The following is a 16,920-nucleotide window of genomic DNA, read 5'->3' as shown; positions in this document are numbered from 1 at the left end:
TGTCTGATAGGAAGCCTCAGTGTCCATGGTAAAGTGACCAGGCCACTGTCTTGGGGTCTTTATGGCCTTGGCTAAGCCACTAGACTATGGTAGAATTGCTGATGGCCTTCTGTGACTTGAGCTGGTTCCTGAGGAAATGGATCAGGATGAGGGGCCAGGGCAGAGGATTAGGGCAGGATGGAAGAGATGGCGAAGCCCCCAGAGCAAAGGCCTCAGACTCATGAAAGGCTGTTTTCTCCAGAGTGCCGGCCTCTGAGGCCGATTGACTTTGGGGGGCCCTTCTCCCCACTCTTTCGGGCTCCTAGGAGCGGCTGCCTTCTAGAAATGACTCTTCCACGTGTGCCTGGCTGCTGGGGTTGTGTGCTGGGGAGCGTGCACTCATCCTCCTGCTTTCCTCCCTTCATGCGTCCAAGGCGCTTTATGCTTCCAGCTTCTTGGGGGAAGCTCTGCTACATTTCCCTCATTATGCTCATTATCCTAGAGAAGCAGCTGCTCTCTGACACTCAGTGTCTTCAGGAAAGTGGGGCCTGCTAGGAACACAGGTCAGGCACACAGGGGAACCACGTCCTACATGGGGCTCTCAGAGAACGAGACCTACTCCCCCCTGATCCCTTTAGGTCTAATCGCATTACTTTTGGACCCCATGGGACTTGTTTCCTCAAGGCATGGACAGCTGAGCACATCTCTCTATCACCTCGTCAGAAACCCTGTTCCTTTCACTGGCAAAAAATGGACAGTCTCTGATATGAAGTCCCCAAAATGAAAAAGGAAGTGAGAAGCAGAGCCCTTCCTCTGAGACCCAAGCAGTCTTTTTAATAATGTTCCTGCTATGCTAAGGGCTAGCAATACCAAGCATAATCTATTCAAATGCACAGGAGAATCTCACTTTGGAAAATTAGGAATCTGCACTAAAAAATTCCCAAGCCCCGGACCTTCTTTATAATAAATTATAATTTTTTTTCAAGGCAAGTTCTCAACTTGGCAATTTAATTTTTGAAGTTTGGGGAATAAAGTTATTAAAAATGATGGAGGCTTTTTTTCTTCCCATTTTAGTAAAGAAGCATTAATGGCTATGGCCCCATGCTATCTGGATACAAGCCAAGTGGTATGATGGCTAAGCAGCTTCTAGCCCCTCAGTTCTGTTTCAGTCCATCCTGGAGAAACTCTGTGGTTACTTATGAGGATGTCACTCTGCATTTATTGTGCATTGAAGACTGACTGTAAGTTTAGAAAGTGCAAAAGCAACAACCCAGTGGAACACTCCCTGTGGCCTGCTTCCTCCTTCTGGTGGCTTCCCATTAAAGTCTGTCCGAGGAGCAGCGCCCTCTACTGTCTAACTACAGTATCTCAATTCCAACATACTGCAGCTGGGTCCCTGATCCAGACCCTCACTTTATGCCCTTAAAGCAGTAGGGGCAAGTCCCAGAGATTGTGGGATTCTACAGTAATTGTTTAATGACAACAGTGTCCCCAGGGAGAACTGGATATGAGCTAGATGTGTGGTCCCTCAGTTCAAGGCATTGTGTTAATCCCTACGTCACTCCCCTTCTGTTGTTCTGTGATTCTGCCACAGTCGGCCTGGCTGTTTGCCACCTGGACTTTTACAGCTTCCTCTCCCACTGCCCCAGCAACCCCATGACCCTAAAGGAACTCTTGAAGTTATATTCTCTACTCTTGCTCCCCTCTCCTGCACTGGCCCAGAACCCCAGCAACTGTCACTCAGCCTCCCTCCCAGAATTTTCTTGGTAACACAATCACCTCGTTCCTTCTGGGCATATACCCTTCATTCATGTACTCTCCCTCCACCTCAGAAATGTCACTCAAGTCCTCCCGTTTCCTCTAACACTCCATATGCAACATCACCCACCAAAGTTCTCCCTTCCGCAGCTCCATCAGCAACTCTGGGAAACCATCCGGATTTACTAGCGAAGGCAACAGCTCCTCCACCCCCACCTCACCCACACGAAAAAGACTCTTACCATCAGCACCCCTCCCCCTCTTCCTCAAACAGAGACACATACCTACCATTCCACAAATGTCTTTGCCCTTGGCTTATAGGCAAGACAAATATTACGTCTGGTCTATTTGTGTACATATTCAGTGTTTATTAGTATTCTTCTGTCTGCATGTCCCCAGCATGTCAGGTTGCATGAGCATTTGAATAGAAAGTAGAAATCCTAGTGGGTCCTAGTCTGACCCACTGGGCACAGCCCCTGTGGATGTGGGCACTCAGCTGATAGTTTAGGAACAAAGTGATCGGTAAGTAACTAGGTATTTACGTAGCATGGCTTGATGTTATGTGATATTAAAAGGGTTTTGGCAGTTCACCAAGAAAGTAAAGTCATTATTGACCAGAGAGACACAAGAGAGGCAAAGTCAGAACTCGTAGTTCAGGACCAGTATGGGAAGCTCACTTCAGACCAAAGTCAGGAATTTGCCTGAGGTCCTTTGGCAAAAGCTGTGTCACCATCCCCCTCCATCCTCCAGCAACCTTCAGTGAGAGGAGAATGGTGTCCAGGACTCTAGGTGGCTATGCTTGGAGATCTGGGGTCAAGACAATGTTATCTCACCTGCTCTGCAAGAGGAAGGCTAAGGCTGGGGCTAGCATGTCAGGGGAAGCCAGACGGTCTCTCCTGCCCCGCTGAGTACTTTCTCTCCCTCTCTGTTCTCGCACCATTCCCAGTCCAGGCGGGGCAGGGGTGCAGACGTCCTGGGGAAGCTAGATGGACTTTGATCAGTCATTAGGATCCCCATGCTGGTTTCATTAACTGGAGGCAGAAGGGGGCGGCCAGGGCCCCTGCCTGTGAATGGCCTCCATCCAGGCCATGCAGCTGTGACAGGCAGAAGCGGGTTCAGATGCTTTCACACTCGTTTACATTCCTCTCATCTCTTTAAGAGCTGGAGCCCCCTGCCTTGCAGGGCCCTCTGCTCAGCTGCCTGTGAAACACATTCGTTTTGCAGCAATAGAGTGAATTCAGCAGCTTTGAAAGTTCCCCTAAGCCTTCTCTGTGACTGTGATTGATGGCTCCCTCTGCCCCTGGGGGCAACACCCCAGGGACCATACGGGGGATCCACCTTCCCTTGCTTTGACTCATCAAAACAGACTCTTCTCTTTCTTTTTTATTCTCTGCTGGGCCTTTCTTCTCTTTGTGCACAGTGACCTCTCCCTGCCTGCTTGGGCCACCCATGTCTTTAAACTGGACACATCCCTGAACTCCAACTCACTCACGACCTGGATTCTTCATTATGTAAAAGGCACAGACAACCTCCAGGTCCAACCATGGGCCTTTTGTGCCCCCATGTAGGAGATGATGGTCTGGCGACATGACTTTTAAGCTTGTGAAGAGACACTCTAATGGCCTGCTCTAGGTTTTTTATTTGATGAACTTACTACCTTAATTCTGATATTTACCAAAAACACGGAGATTTTATTGTCTCTCCCCTTGTCTCCAAGCAGAGGGAGTGCCCTAACCAGCTACAAAAATAGTTAATGGCCCAAGGATACAAAGCCTAAAATAAATCAGGGAACAGGTGATCCAAGCCAGCAGTGGGTCTGAGGAGTGTTTTATAGGCTTCTCCGCCCGTTCCTGGGTGAGCTCCTTGTCCCAGAGGCCTAGCGGAGGGGGAGAGGTACAGAGGGCCCCGGGATGCTGTTGTCCTTGGAGTTTGTGGTCTGGAGAGGAAGAGTGGGATGGCTCAACATAGTAGAAATTCAGGAATCCCAGGCCTTGTCCCAGCTCTGCTGCTCATGAATTCTACACCTTTAGGCAAGTAATTTCAGTACTGTTTCTTTCACTCACTCACCCGTTCAGTAAATATTGAGCTATTGAGCGCTTCCTGTGGAGCTTGCAGACTTTGTGCTGTGTACCCGGGGGTGCAACCTTAATGCAACCAGGTCCTACCCTGATGGGGCTTATAGTCCACTTGGGGTCTTAGTTTCTGCATCGGTAAAATGGGAGTAACGTCTGCCCTCCCGGCCCCAGGATGGCTGAGCGTGTGGGTGGGAAGGTGGAGAATTGGTTCTCGCCTCTTGTCACCACACCCCCACCTTGATTTCTCACTGTATCTTCTGCCCATCTCCTGCACCCCAGATCAGATTGAACTTTAATGACTTTTTATTAGGAGCACAATAAGTGTATCAAATATGTTTTTCCAGGTATAAACACCCCTTACACACACGATAACGACAGAGGCATGCACACACTGAGATTCTGATACCCCCTGGGACTACTGCACAAGTGAGGGGTCCTCCAGAGATGGATGGCAAGGGTGGGGAGCAGGAAAGTGCACGGATCTGGGAAGTGAGAGACTTGGCTCTGGAGACCACAGCCTTTCGCTTATTAGCCTCCTGTCAGTAACACCCCAGGAAATGCAGTTAGGGCTGGCGAACATTTTACGAGCCATGGAAGCCACTGCCTATAAGCCCCTTTAAAATTAGTTAATTAATCAATTGACACCCCCATTGTAACCACTAAGTAACTCTTCTGTGGCCTGAAGTATCTGGTCGGGAAAAGAATGGAGGTGAGCCAGGCTGGCTGTTCCAGGAGCCTCTTTGAGCCTCCTCGGGCTGCCCTGGCCCTGCCGCCATTCCTTCGTCTTCCAGCACGGACTGGGTGGGAGGATATTTTGAGGAGCCCTCTTTGGCCTCTCCCACTTTGGAATCTCTGAGCTCTTTAACACATCCCTCACTCATTCCCTTGTCAGTCCGTCATTCAGTCATTTAACAAACACACTGGGAGCCTGCCATGAGCCAGGCTTGGGAGCTGGGCAACCCATCTACTCATGAAGACAGATAAATAAAGGTCCCCAGTGTTACAGGTGTTAAGGTTAGACATATACAGATGAGGCAGGGGTCGAGTCTCCCTGGGTGTGGGGGGTGTGGGGAATCAGGAAAGGCTCCTTGGGAGAGAGGCAGCTCCAGCTGGTGGCGAGGGGGGACGGGAGGGGATGAGGACACTTTCTGCTGAGGCGGCTGTGGGAGCAAAGGCACGAGGATGGAAACCGTCGGGCATGTGCAGGCAGCTCTGCACAGCAGGGGCTGACCGGGGTGCAAGCTAGGGGGAGGGGTGCTGGAGGGAGATAAGGCTGGGGTCAGTGAGAAGGCTCGGGCCTGGAGCACCCTGGGGGCTGTGTCCCCTACCCCCAACATTGGCCATGCCGCATGCTGCCTCCCACTATTCAGATCAAACCTGATATTTACCAGATGGCTTCACGCCCTGACCTCCTCTCAGGTCCTTAGACTCTCTCCTGGTTGCTAGGAGACTTACCCTGTACCTGGCTTGCCCTGGCACTGGAGGGAGTGCCAGCTCCCCGGAAGTCCAGCCCAGCCTGCCTGGAGCCTGAGCAGCCCATAATGGGGCAGGCTGTGCAGCCCCTCATGGGCTCCAGAAAACAAAGCTTCCCACAGCCTAGTGGGGCTGGTCAGCTCCCACCATGCCCACATCAGTTGGAGGGCTCAGAAGAGGAGGGATGTCCTCTCGGAAGGAGTATCTGTGCTGGGAAAGGGCAGGCCTAGGTTGTCCAGGGTTTGCAGGAAAGGACCCTCTGGGAGGTATGTGAGTATAATAATCACAAAGAGCAAGACTGTATGAGGTGTGGGGGTGAAGGGGGACCTAGGCAGGTGGGTGCTGGGGCTTCTGGGGCTGGGTATGGCCCAGGGTGGTGGTGTTTGGATTCAGAGGAGAAGGCTAGCAAAAGGAAGCATTAAAAATGCTTAGAAACCAAGGTTGCTGAGCATCTGCTGTCAGCAATGCACCCTCACACAGGGTCTCATGGGAGCCCTGGGAAGAGGTACTATTAGCTCCATTTTTACCTGATGGGGAAACTGAAGCTCAGAGGAACTGAATCACTTGCCCAAGGTGACAAAGCAGGTGATTGGTAACGTCTCCTTCCACGACACCACGGGCCCCCTTTTCCCTGCTCCTGAGCCCACACATGTCCCACTTCCCTGGGCGCCTAGCCAGAGTGGGTTCCTTCGGCAGGGGTGGTACCTATATCAGCAGGATGCCCAGGACAGCACACGTAAGAGAAGCAAAAGCAGCCAACCCTCAGGGAGTGGCTTATGTTAACAGTGCGGGTTGTGTGAGTTATATTAGCAGTTACTACCATATGCTGGGTATCTACTAAGTGCCGACTGCTTTGCATACCTTATCACATTTTATTCTAACAGCTCTGTGCCTTAAGTATAATAATTCCCATTTTGTAGATGAGGACTCTGGATTAGAAAGATTGAGTAACTTGCCCAAGTCACACAGGCAGAGAGAGAGCCAGTTCGAGAATAATAACGTGTTCCATTTTCTCCAGCTCTGGGCTGGACGCCTGCCACTCCCAGTCAATATGTGGTCAGTTACTGTAGACTTCCCTGCTGTGGCCTGAGGCATTAAGCGTCAGGAAGGAAATCTGCAGCTAAGAAGGTAGCATTCAGTGGGATGGCCCCTTCATGCCAGTCGTTCCTGCATTCAAAAGATGTTTTGGATACTCTCTGTGTCAGACAAGGGTCTACAACAATAAACAGAAAAGACCTAGTCCCTGCCCTCAAGGATTCTAGAGTCTAGTGGAGGAAAGAGGCAGATAGGCAGAAAGTCAAGGCCATGTGACAAGGACACTGGAGGCACAGAGCAGAGGGGCCTCACCCAGTTCCGGGTGCTCTCCCAGCATCTGCTAAAGGAGACAGCAGTCCTCACCACGGTGGTGGGAGAGAGGAATTGTCACTCCTATTTCCCAGCTGAGGAACCTGATGCCCTGGAAGATCGCATTGCATATCCAAGGTTGCCCAGCAGTAAGTGGCAAGGGCGGGACTCAAAATGAGTTCTACCTGACGCCAATGCCTCTGCTCTCCCGCAGGCAAACCACCTCCCACGGGTCCTAGAGAGACTGGTGGGGCCCCCATTTTGAGTCACCTGCTCCTGCCTCCCATGAGCAACAGAGAGGAACTCTGAGTAGAAGCTGGAGGGGCAGCAGCTGGCCTTCAAGTCCCTTGCAGTCGGGCTTCCTCTCGCCTCCAGACAAGGGGTGTCAGCACAGCAGTGAGCCACCTTCCCTCAACAAAGAGCCTTCCTACTGGTTCCGCATGGAACGACTGTTTCTAGCACAACTGTTGGTGGGGAATTGACTTGAACTTGTCGGGAGAAGCTGGGAGTGGCAGTAAGAATGGGGTGAACTAGACAGAGACTCGAGAGCACCCCCTCTCCTTCTGCTTCCTTTTTCAGAGGGGGAAAAACCTTCCCCTTTGCCTCTTCAAAGAAAAGTACTTAAATGCACAAATTCACGTAGTGTGGCTAGACAGAAGGCCCTCTGTGGGCTTCTGTTTTCTCATCTGTAAAATGAGGATGATGATAACCGGCTGCAGGATTATTATGAAACAGGAAAGCCCATAGAAATATTTTATTAGCTCGTTAGAACACAATGTGCCACTATCCACCTACAGTTGGAAAAATTAACAGAACAGAAGCGCTCGTGGGGCACTGGGTGTCAGTGAGGGCGACTAAGGCAGGCAGGTAAGATGTACTTTCCAGCACCCCTGAAATCAGGGAGTATCTCCTACCCATTTGCATGTTAAGGCCAGACTGTGTCAGCCCCTCCAGATTTTGCATGACTGCACCCATATCTTACAACTTCCAGCTCTTCCCACTCCTTTTTAGGATGGGTGGAAGAGAATCTTCATCTCAAGTTGTCACAAGTCAAGAATCTGGGCAGGGGCCCTTTAGCTCCAAGCTTATGAGAGGGCTGGTACCCAGTAGATGATAGAAGTTCAGTGGTTCATAGATGCTATGGGAGGGAAGAGCTTGAGGGGGTAGCCCCAAGGTCTTTGCCTCACGAGAGGACCCTAGCCTAAGAGAGGAGATGGAACCACAGAACCGCGTGGAGGTTCTGGGCACAGGCTCGCAGCTCGCAGTGGGCAGGCCTCCCCAGGAAATGCTGCCGCCCCGCCCCATCCACTAGTCATTATCCTTCTTGTGATTCTTCCTCCCAACCTGTGGCTTAGGGATTATCTTCTGCATTTCACAGATAAGGAAACCAAAGAAGTCAAGAATCTTGCCCCCAAACACATAGCTTAATAATCGGCAGAGGAGCATCAAACCCAGGGCCTCAGACCCTGACTCGCTGCTCCTTCTACTCTCTGAGGCTTTTCTGATCTCCCAGACAGCTCTTAGGACACTGTCCAATGTTGCCTCTCCTCCTCCGTGCCTTAGCTTCCCCTGGTTGAAGAGGGACAGTCCTCCATGTCTGCACTGATGCCATACACTCACCTGTCCCCAGTGAGCTGCCTGGGCAGGGCCTCCAGAGTGCATTGAAGTCTCCTTGGAGGAAAGCTCCCAGTCTAGAGTGGCCAGTCTGGGACCAGCTGTGAATGTACCAAGTGGCCTCTTGGAGTGTGTAAGGCTAGTTTCTTCTCAAGCCAGATCAAGGAGCTTGGAAGAAAGCTACTTGGGGAGACACTCTGAGATTAGTGGTGTGCTAGTAAATATTTAACAACTGGCTCTCTTTGTGGGGGAGTGGGGTGGGAAGGGGCAGGCCCTGATCTACAACCAGCTTGCAAAATTCCTAATTTTTTTTTTCTTTTGGCAGCTGGGCAGTATGGGGATCTGAACCCTTAGACCATGGTGTTATAATACCGCGCTCTAACCAACTGAGCTAACCAGCCAGCCCAGAATTCCTGAAACTTTAACAATTGGCTTTCACAAGCCAGAACAAGGCAGATCCAGTACGCAGCCCAGCAGTCATGTTCCACCCTGAGCCTCCCAGCTCCTCCCTCTGCTCTCCCCGCAACACCTACCTCAAGTAACCCCCATCCCCCTGGCCCCAGACCCTGCAGACAGCTGGGGTCCCCTTCCTTTGAGCTTCAGTTCTTGGGAAATGGAGATCTCTGGGTAGAAAAAGAAATCTATTTGGGGATAAACACTCTTTCTCCAAAACTGGAGGAAATACAGAGTTTGCTGAATTGGCCCCCATGAGCTATATAAATTTGAGTCATCGTCCTCTTCAGGCCAGCTCAGCTGTCTTCTTCCCATCCGCCCTGCAAGTAACAGCCTCTCAGCTGTGGCCTCTTGGGATGCTGGCAAGTGACTGCCTTTGATTTACACTTTCATTCTGTGCTTTCCTCTGTAGCCCCACAGGGCCTTCCGCCAAAGTCTTGCCTATGAAGGGGGAGGTGAGAGGAAGAGGATCACCTCCCTCATCCCCTCTATCCTAGCAGCTCATCTTCATGGAAGCCCCTTGAGGATTCCTTTGAGGACACAAAGAAATCCTCCTCTTGGTGGCCAGAGCTGAGCATGCCCATCCATCCTGCATTTCACCCTCAAACGAGCTGTGCAGATATAGCTGTGCCTTGCTTTACGACAGAAGCACATTCCGGAAATCTCGTGTTTAATAATAACAACCACTCCTCCATCTGTGAAGCACTTTAGAGTTTCCAAAGCACTTTCCCACACTCTACATCATCTAACTCAAGCCTCATGCCAACCCTGTGCAGTGGGTAGTGACCTAATAAAAGCACTCTCATGGCATCCAAGCCTGTCAGCCCTGGGGGGGACTTTGGACATCACCTAATCCAGCCACCCAGCTAAAGCTCCCATCCCCTCCACAAGGCCCCAGCTGGTCAGTCCATCTCTGCTTGGCCCGTGCAGTGGCAGGAAACTTGCCATCTCCTAGAGGCAGTCCATTCAGCCTTGGCGAGTCAGGGGCTTGGAAAGGTATTTAGGTTTTCTCCTTATTGTATATTTAATGCGTTGTTTGTAGTGTGGCCCTTTGGCACACGGAACAGAACTGATATCATCTAATCTCCTCATTCAGATATTCAAAGGGATCTCATGTCTCCCTGTCTCCTCCTACCTCACAGATCTTTTTTATACATTCTAGGTTCCTTCAAATATTCCTCATGTGACATGGTCCAGAATCCTTTCATGATCCTGGTCAGCTCTCCTCTGAATGTGCTTTCACATACTTGTGTAATCAGAGGAGGACAGGACTAGAAGCTTCCTCATTCTGCAAACTATGCTTCTGTTAATGATAAGGTTGTTGGGGTTTTTTGTCTTGTTTTTTTTGGACAGACATGTTACACTTTGAACCTATTGAGCCAGCTGTCAACTAAAACACTGCTGCTAAGCCATGTTCCCCCATTCTGCATTTACATTATTGATTTTGGGGAGGCCTAAATGTCAGAAGTATTAAATTTTAACTTATTAGATGAAAATTAATCTTATTAGATTTAGCCTGTTGCCAAAATCTGTAAAGGTCTTCTGGATCCCAGTTTCATGTCATCTATAAATTTGTTGAGCATTTCTTCAGACATCCTCTGAATCACTGATAAAAATGTTGAGGAGGACTAAGGAGGAAGCGTATGGTGCTCTCCTAGAAATCTCTCCTAAACTGATATCTGTCCTTTAGTTGTCATCCCTTGGAGTTTACTAATTCACACAATTGTCCACCAGGCCACCTCTCCATGTTTTCCACAAGGATATCGTGGGAGATACCTTGCCAAAGTCACTTACACCATATTTTCCTGATCTGCCAGCTTAATAATCTTAATAATTGATTGAGCTCCATTATAGCAGGTGCTCCTCTTTGTGACCCCAGAGCCTAGCACAGTGCTCAGTACATGGCAGGACTTGAAAAATACCTGAAGAAATGATTGGTTGCACTAGTTAAGGAATGAATGAATCTGGACCAGATCAGTGTGAAGATTATCAGCATTTAGTTTTTTTCTGAATTTACCTTCTTTCTCCATTTTGAACATTGGGACAACATCTGCTTCTACTTTCTTATGGCACCTCTTGTGAATCCCAAAAGATCACCAATTCACTTACTGATGAGAAAATAGGAGCTTGGGTAAGTTAGGGGGTTTGCCCAAGGTCCTAATCAAGGGAGACAGTAGGATTCAAGTGATTGTCTGCTGGCTTCAAGGCACCGTGATGCTCTGTCCAGCCTCTTACCCACTGAGTTTGGAAACATTCCTCCAGCTCAGCCAACAGTGTCAAGGATATTTGATCCTAACAAAAATGCTGCAGTATACTAATGCAGATACATTTATAGTCTCAACCTCATTCACCATCCGTCATTCATTAATTCACTGATTCAACAAATACTTATTGAATACCTACTCATGTCACTGTATTCTGGGTCCTTGGAATACAACTGTTACACACCCTCCTTGATCTTAAGTTTTAGCCAGGAGGGGAGAGAAAATAAATAACCAAGTAGATATATGGCATATGGTCATGGTAAGGGCTATGAAGAAAAATAAAGCAAGAGGCAGAGGGGCTGTATTGTACTCTGAAGAGCTGGCATCTGAGCAGAGATTTAAACTAAGAGAACGAAATGTGCAAATGCCTTGGGGATACACGCCCCAGCAGTAATGTGCTTGTATTCACAGAAGTACAATACTGCTTCTTCCAGAAAGCAGGGATCTAGAGGATGTGATGAACTTTCCAGCTGTAAAATACCTGATTCTTTCAAGGTATATCCATTTATTTACCCACTCACTCATTTTCTCAACCAGTGTTTTTATTAAGTATGTGCCACTTGGGTTCTGGGGATGAAGGAGTGAACAAGGCCTTCAGAAAGGAGACAGAGACGTATATGCAGCCCAGCAAGATGGTGTGATAAGAAACCATCATGGTGCTACGGACAGGTTGATGTAAGAGAACAGTTTAGGCACGTCACTCTTCACATTTTTACAGATCTATTTGACTGGAAGAAAGATAGTATAAAAGCATTAAATTCCATAATGATGGTTTTAAGAAATTTTAAAGCCATTGAACCATTTCTTTAAATGAAACCTTGATAGAAAATTCAATATATAATATTAAAAGTCGTTGCTCTGGTTGGTACAAAATTGGAGGCCTCAGGGCACCTTCAAAAACATGTAACACAGTGTGAAAATCACTGCTCTAAATGTTTGTGATGGCCAAGAACAGAAATCTGCCCATTGTCCACTAAAACCTGCTTATCTTTGAGTGGCCAGGTAAGGCTGATTTGGAGAGCTATTCAGGCATCAATCAAAACCATTAGAACCATTACCTCTGGCTTGTGTTAAAGGGAATAAATAAACCTCTGCCCAAATGAGGACTGATTCAGCTACTTTTTTTTTTTTTCCCTGCTCTTCAAAGTCATCAAATCCCATTTATTGAAAATTGGGACAAGATTTGCTTCTACTTTCTGAGTCCAAACGACTCCTAAGCATAATTTAAAGTGTTCATCATTTTGTTTTTTCCTACTTCTGGGCAAAGGTTATAATTGCATTAAGAATCATCTCTTTCAAAGTGTGCTGGGCATCACCTGGTTTTGGATGGCCCTAAATTGTTTTCTAGAATGTTCTGCTTTTCTTTCCACTGTAGTGTAGTGCACATACACATGGACACTCGTTCTGCACTCACAGTTCTCTTGCCACATGCTCTTATGCAGGCACACCTTGGGCGCAGGTAGACCTCACTCTCCAGCTTGGGAACCAGCATGCTGGCCATGCTAACCTGCCACTTCCCTTTCTTCTCCCTGCAGATGACGGCAACTGCCCAGCCACCCTCCAAGGCCCAGGCTGTCCACATCTCCGCACCCACGGCTGCTGCCAGCACACCTGTGCCCAGTGCCCCTCTTGACCCCCAGGCCCAGCTGGAGGCTGACAAGCGAGCTGTGTACAGGTAGGAGACACTTGGGCCATGTTCAGAAGCTCCCAACTAGCCCCAGTTCCAGCTCAGCCTAAGAGATGAGAGTGCAGGCCAGAGGGTGCGCTCATCAGGGATGATGGCCAGCAACTGCTTTCCTTAGCTGCTTCCTTGCGCGAGTCAATCCAGAAACCCCTCAGCTGCTTGCTGTGGGTTGACCTTAGCTTCCTGGAAATGTCTAGTGAGGGTTATAAAACCTGGGCAGTATCTCCCAGAAGGACCCCTTCCCATCTTAACTAGGGAGATGAGCCAACAGGCAGCTGCCTCAGGACTCTCCTTGCCCTGTCCCCAACAAGCCCACCAGAGTACTGGATATCGGATTGTACCATCTAGGACTCTATAGTAGACAAACTTTAGTTTTCATGAAAATCACAGGGAAAGCTTGTCAAAACACAGTTCTGGGCTCCATGCTCAGAGATGCTAAATCAGTAGGTCAAGTTACAGGAAAAGGAATATGAATTTTTTAAAAACATTCCCAGCAAATTTCATGCAGCCGGTCCTTGGACCACACTTTGATTCATGGTAGACTTTGCCTTTTAGCAATAGGTGTTGGGTGTAACTGTGTAGGTTCTGGCACTCTCCATCAAGATGGGGAGTTTGCTGAGAGCAGGCAGCTTGTTTCATCTTGTTCTACACCTGCCCCACGCATCCAGGACTGGGTCCCGAATGTTGCAGAGGGTGGGGGTGAGGCTCAGGGAAATGCCAACCTGCCTTGATGAATTCCAGTTGTGTACCTGGTTGGAGAAGATGTGGTCATCTGAGAGCAGCCTGAATGAGGCTCCAGCAGGGATTTTAGTCTTCGTTTATCCACAGGGAGCCCACACACTAAGAAAAGATGCCTGAGTTTGCAGTCGGTATTGAAGTTGGGTCCCTGCTTACAATCACTTGTGTGAGCTCGCATGTTCACAAATATCAGTAAATGCGTCTTACCTTGGGCTGGGCACACATTGAAGTAGGTGACAATGCCACTAACACATGGAATGATCCACCTGAGACAAAAGAACAGGAAGATCGATTCCTTCCTCACCCCTCCCCCACCACCCCAATAACACTGCCTTTATGGTAACGGTGGTAATTAGTGCTGTTATTATCATTATCACTGGCATTATTTTTAGTTACTCAGATGAGCTGAATGCCTCTAACACCAGCAGTTGGGAGGCTAGAGCAGTGGGCGCTGATCCATGGATCCTGGCACCAGGGCTTTTCTAGGCCCAACAGAAAGATAATACACAGTGCCTGGGACCTGCCCTATGCAATAACCCTATGCAATAAACAGGTCAGGTCCCGCTGCCTTGGGTCCCAAAGAACTCTGCAGTCTGGTCACAGTACCCATCAGGGATACTGTAAGGGAGAACAAGCCAGCCTCCCCCGGTGCAGGATGGGCCCTCCTTCCTTAATGCTCTTTTGTCCAACCCTAAGCTCAGGCGCTGTGCTAGACTCCAGGGGAAATGAGGTTAAATGCGTGGACTCTTCCCTTTGTCTCTCCAGGAACCGATAGATGTGCAACCAGGAAACCACTGGTGTGGTCAGAGCAGCAGGGGAGGCTTCACAGAGGAGGTCATATTTGAGTTTGGTCTTAAAGGTTGTGTGAGAGACCCCACCAGGTGGAGAAACGGGGTGAGATAGGACCTTTCAGGCAGAGTACAACCTGCTGTTTTCTGGGAACATCCAGAGCAGCTGGGTGTGGGGACACGAGGCTGCACAGCACCTGTAAATTAACCTGGGCCGTGGGGGGGAGGGGCATGTGCTTTTGTGGGGAGTATAAAAGGGGCAGAGGAGTGACATGCCTCTGAAAACTGCCCTATGGCCTGATGACTTTGGCATCATGCTCTATTTAGATCACTGCTACTCAAAATATGGATGAACAGCATCAAGTCACCCGGGAGCTGATTAGAAATGCAGAATCTCAGGGCCCACTCAGGCCTGAGGATTTATGACCTGCACTCTTACAAAATCCTAGGTGATTCCCATGCACAGCAGACACTTATTCCAGGCACCTTCTCGACCCCTGGGGCGGGGATCGGTGGTGAGCATAGATCATGGTCTAGAGAGACCCCCAGATTAGTGGTGTAACAGAGTTTCTGGAAACCTAGGCTTGAGTCCTGTCTCCACAGTGTCCCAGTCTCTCAGAGCTTTAGTTTTGTGATAGATCCTAAACAGTGGGTTTGATAGGAATTGATGTGACAGCTCATGTGAGCAACTGGCACTGTGTCTGGCACAAAGCAGATGGGTCTCCTCAGTCACAACAATGGGATCCATGGGCTCCAAAGCCCTTCGCCAGATCCCAGGCTCATACCTACCCAAGCCAAACTATAGGGGAGGTGGGTCACCACCCTCATGGGTGCTGCCCACCATTATGTCACGTGAAGTATGGCCCAGATCTTCCTTCAACCAACACTTCTTCCTGCTTACCTTCCCTCTGAGCTTTACCTTCTCCCATGGGGCTAACCATGCCACTGCCCTTGGTGTTGGCCCAAGTACGTCTGCAGCTGTGTGACCCTGAAGAGGGAATCCCAGGCAAACACAGCTGCCCCAGCTTCTCAGGACACTGGAGCTGACATCAACACCATGCCTAGCTTCTGTCTCTCCAGTCCTGCTGATTCCGCCTGGCCCAGCAGCCCCAGGCCTGTCTCCCACAACCACACCTCTCCCATTAGTACCAGCCAGCCTCTCTGCAGCCATTGCCAGGGATGACCAGGCAGGGAGCTCAGCCTCCTGTGGGGTCGGGTAATTTTAATTAGATTTGCCTGCCTGAGGCTGCCTGGCTGCTCCAAAGCACATCAGGGAGTCGACATTTCATGTCAATAAATGTAACAAGACCCTTTCCATTCAGACTAGTGCCCTAGCACTGACTTTTGGGGGCCCCCTACCATGGCTCCTCCCCAAACCACAGCTGAAGGAAAAGTAAGGACCAGGTCCCTGCTGGGCTGCAGAGATGCAGTGTGGCAAAAGGGAGGGAGGCTGCCAGTGCCTGGGGGTTTCGTTTGTGTATGCAGATGTGTCGATGAAATGTATTGGTTCCCTTCTGATGTGGAAACTGTTGCGGGGGGCGGGGGATGGACGGGCAGAGCCAGCCTTTAATTGGATCATACCAGAGCATCATCTGGGCTAATCAGCAAGGCAGCCAGGAGCTTCTGCGCAGATTAATGATCACAGTCTAATCCGAGCAGATCCCGTGATTGGACGCACATCGCGGGTAATTGTTTGTGTTCATGGCCCAGGAGCAATGCTGAGAGGGGGTCTGAGGAGGGGAGGCCCATGGAGTTGGGACCACAGATTTGGATGCAGCTCAGTTCTCTCCTTCCTCAGCCTCCATGTCGACCCTGGGGTTTTCCCCAAAGTGGTTCAAACTTAACTTGGACCACACACCCCATCTGTCCATGCTGGTGGACGGTGGTGCATCGGGTGTTAGGTGCTGTTGGAGGCCCAGGGATTAGGCTGCCAGCAGCGCAGAGACAGGGCCAAGACGGTGAGGTTAATCTGGCTTTTGCTCTCCCTCCTCCCCTCCCGTCTCCTTCGTTCCCCTTTGAAGTGAGTGGGTTCCCATGGAAACCATGGTGTCCTGAGGAACAGAAGAGTGGCGGGAGCTGGCCCGGCCAGGTGCTAGTGGGGGAGGAGGTTGTCTTTGCGGTGACAGCTCTGCTAAGGGGTCATCTGTCTCCCCTGAGGCTGGAAACAGCTGAAAACCTCTCTGAGAACTGGGGAAGTGGCCCACCCTTCCCGTACTGAAAAAGTTACCTATTATTGATAAGGAAATGCTGGGATGGAGGCTGAGCAGAGAGAAGATGGTAAGGGCCCTGTGCTTTGCTTCTCCATTAAAAATGCTGAAGAATTGAGCTGCGGCATCAGGTGGAGAGGGCGAGATGCTTCTGTACCCTAGATTTCTCCTTTATGGCATTATTGACAATTGAATTCATTGTGTTAACATCTGTGTTAACTTTATTTCTGTTTCCCCCAATAGATGGTTAGCTCCAGGAGGGCAAGGTTGATGTCTGTCTTATTCATTGCTTTATCCCCAGCACCTTACGCTATACCTCTGAGCTGGCAACTTGGATGAAGTGGGCACTGAATCAGAGCTTGTTGAATAAATTCATTGAATACGTTAGGTAGTACTCCATAGATATACCATGGATCTAGGTTGACATGCTAGCAAACAGCTCTTGGGGGTGAGGGGAGGGGGAGAGCCCTAATTTGTAGCATTTGCTGATTGCCGTGGTATAAATGCTCCCACCATGGCCCATTTGAAACTGCCAACATGTGC

The 16,920-nt window shown here is 49.6% G+C and overlaps 1 protein-coding gene across 6 annotated transcripts in view; it reads left to right on the top strand.

The window, feature by feature from the left end:
- PKNOX2 (PBX/knotted 1 homeobox 2) overlaps nucleotides 1-16,920 on the top strand; it is a 266,441-nt gene that overhangs the window by 192,713 nt on the left and 56,808 nt on the right. For all 6 annotated transcript variants that reach the window (XM_063093947.1, XM_063093944.1, XM_063093949.1 and 3 more), the window contains one exon: nucleotides 12,496-12,635. In XM_063093947.1, the coding sequence (XP_062950017.1) occupies nucleotides 12,496-12,635 (140 nt within the window). The remainder of the gene's footprint in view (nucleotides 1-12,495; nucleotides 12,636-16,920) is intronic.

This window comes from Cynocephalus volans, chromosome 4 (genome assembly GCF_027409185.1).
Source record: "Cynocephalus volans isolate mCynVol1 chromosome 4, mCynVol1.pri, whole genome shotgun sequence".
NCBI lineage: Eukaryota > Metazoa > Chordata > Mammalia > Dermoptera > Cynocephalidae > Cynocephalus > Cynocephalus volans.
Note: the sequence above shows the minus strand (reverse complement) of the source record. Positions and strands in the feature narration are given on the sequence as shown.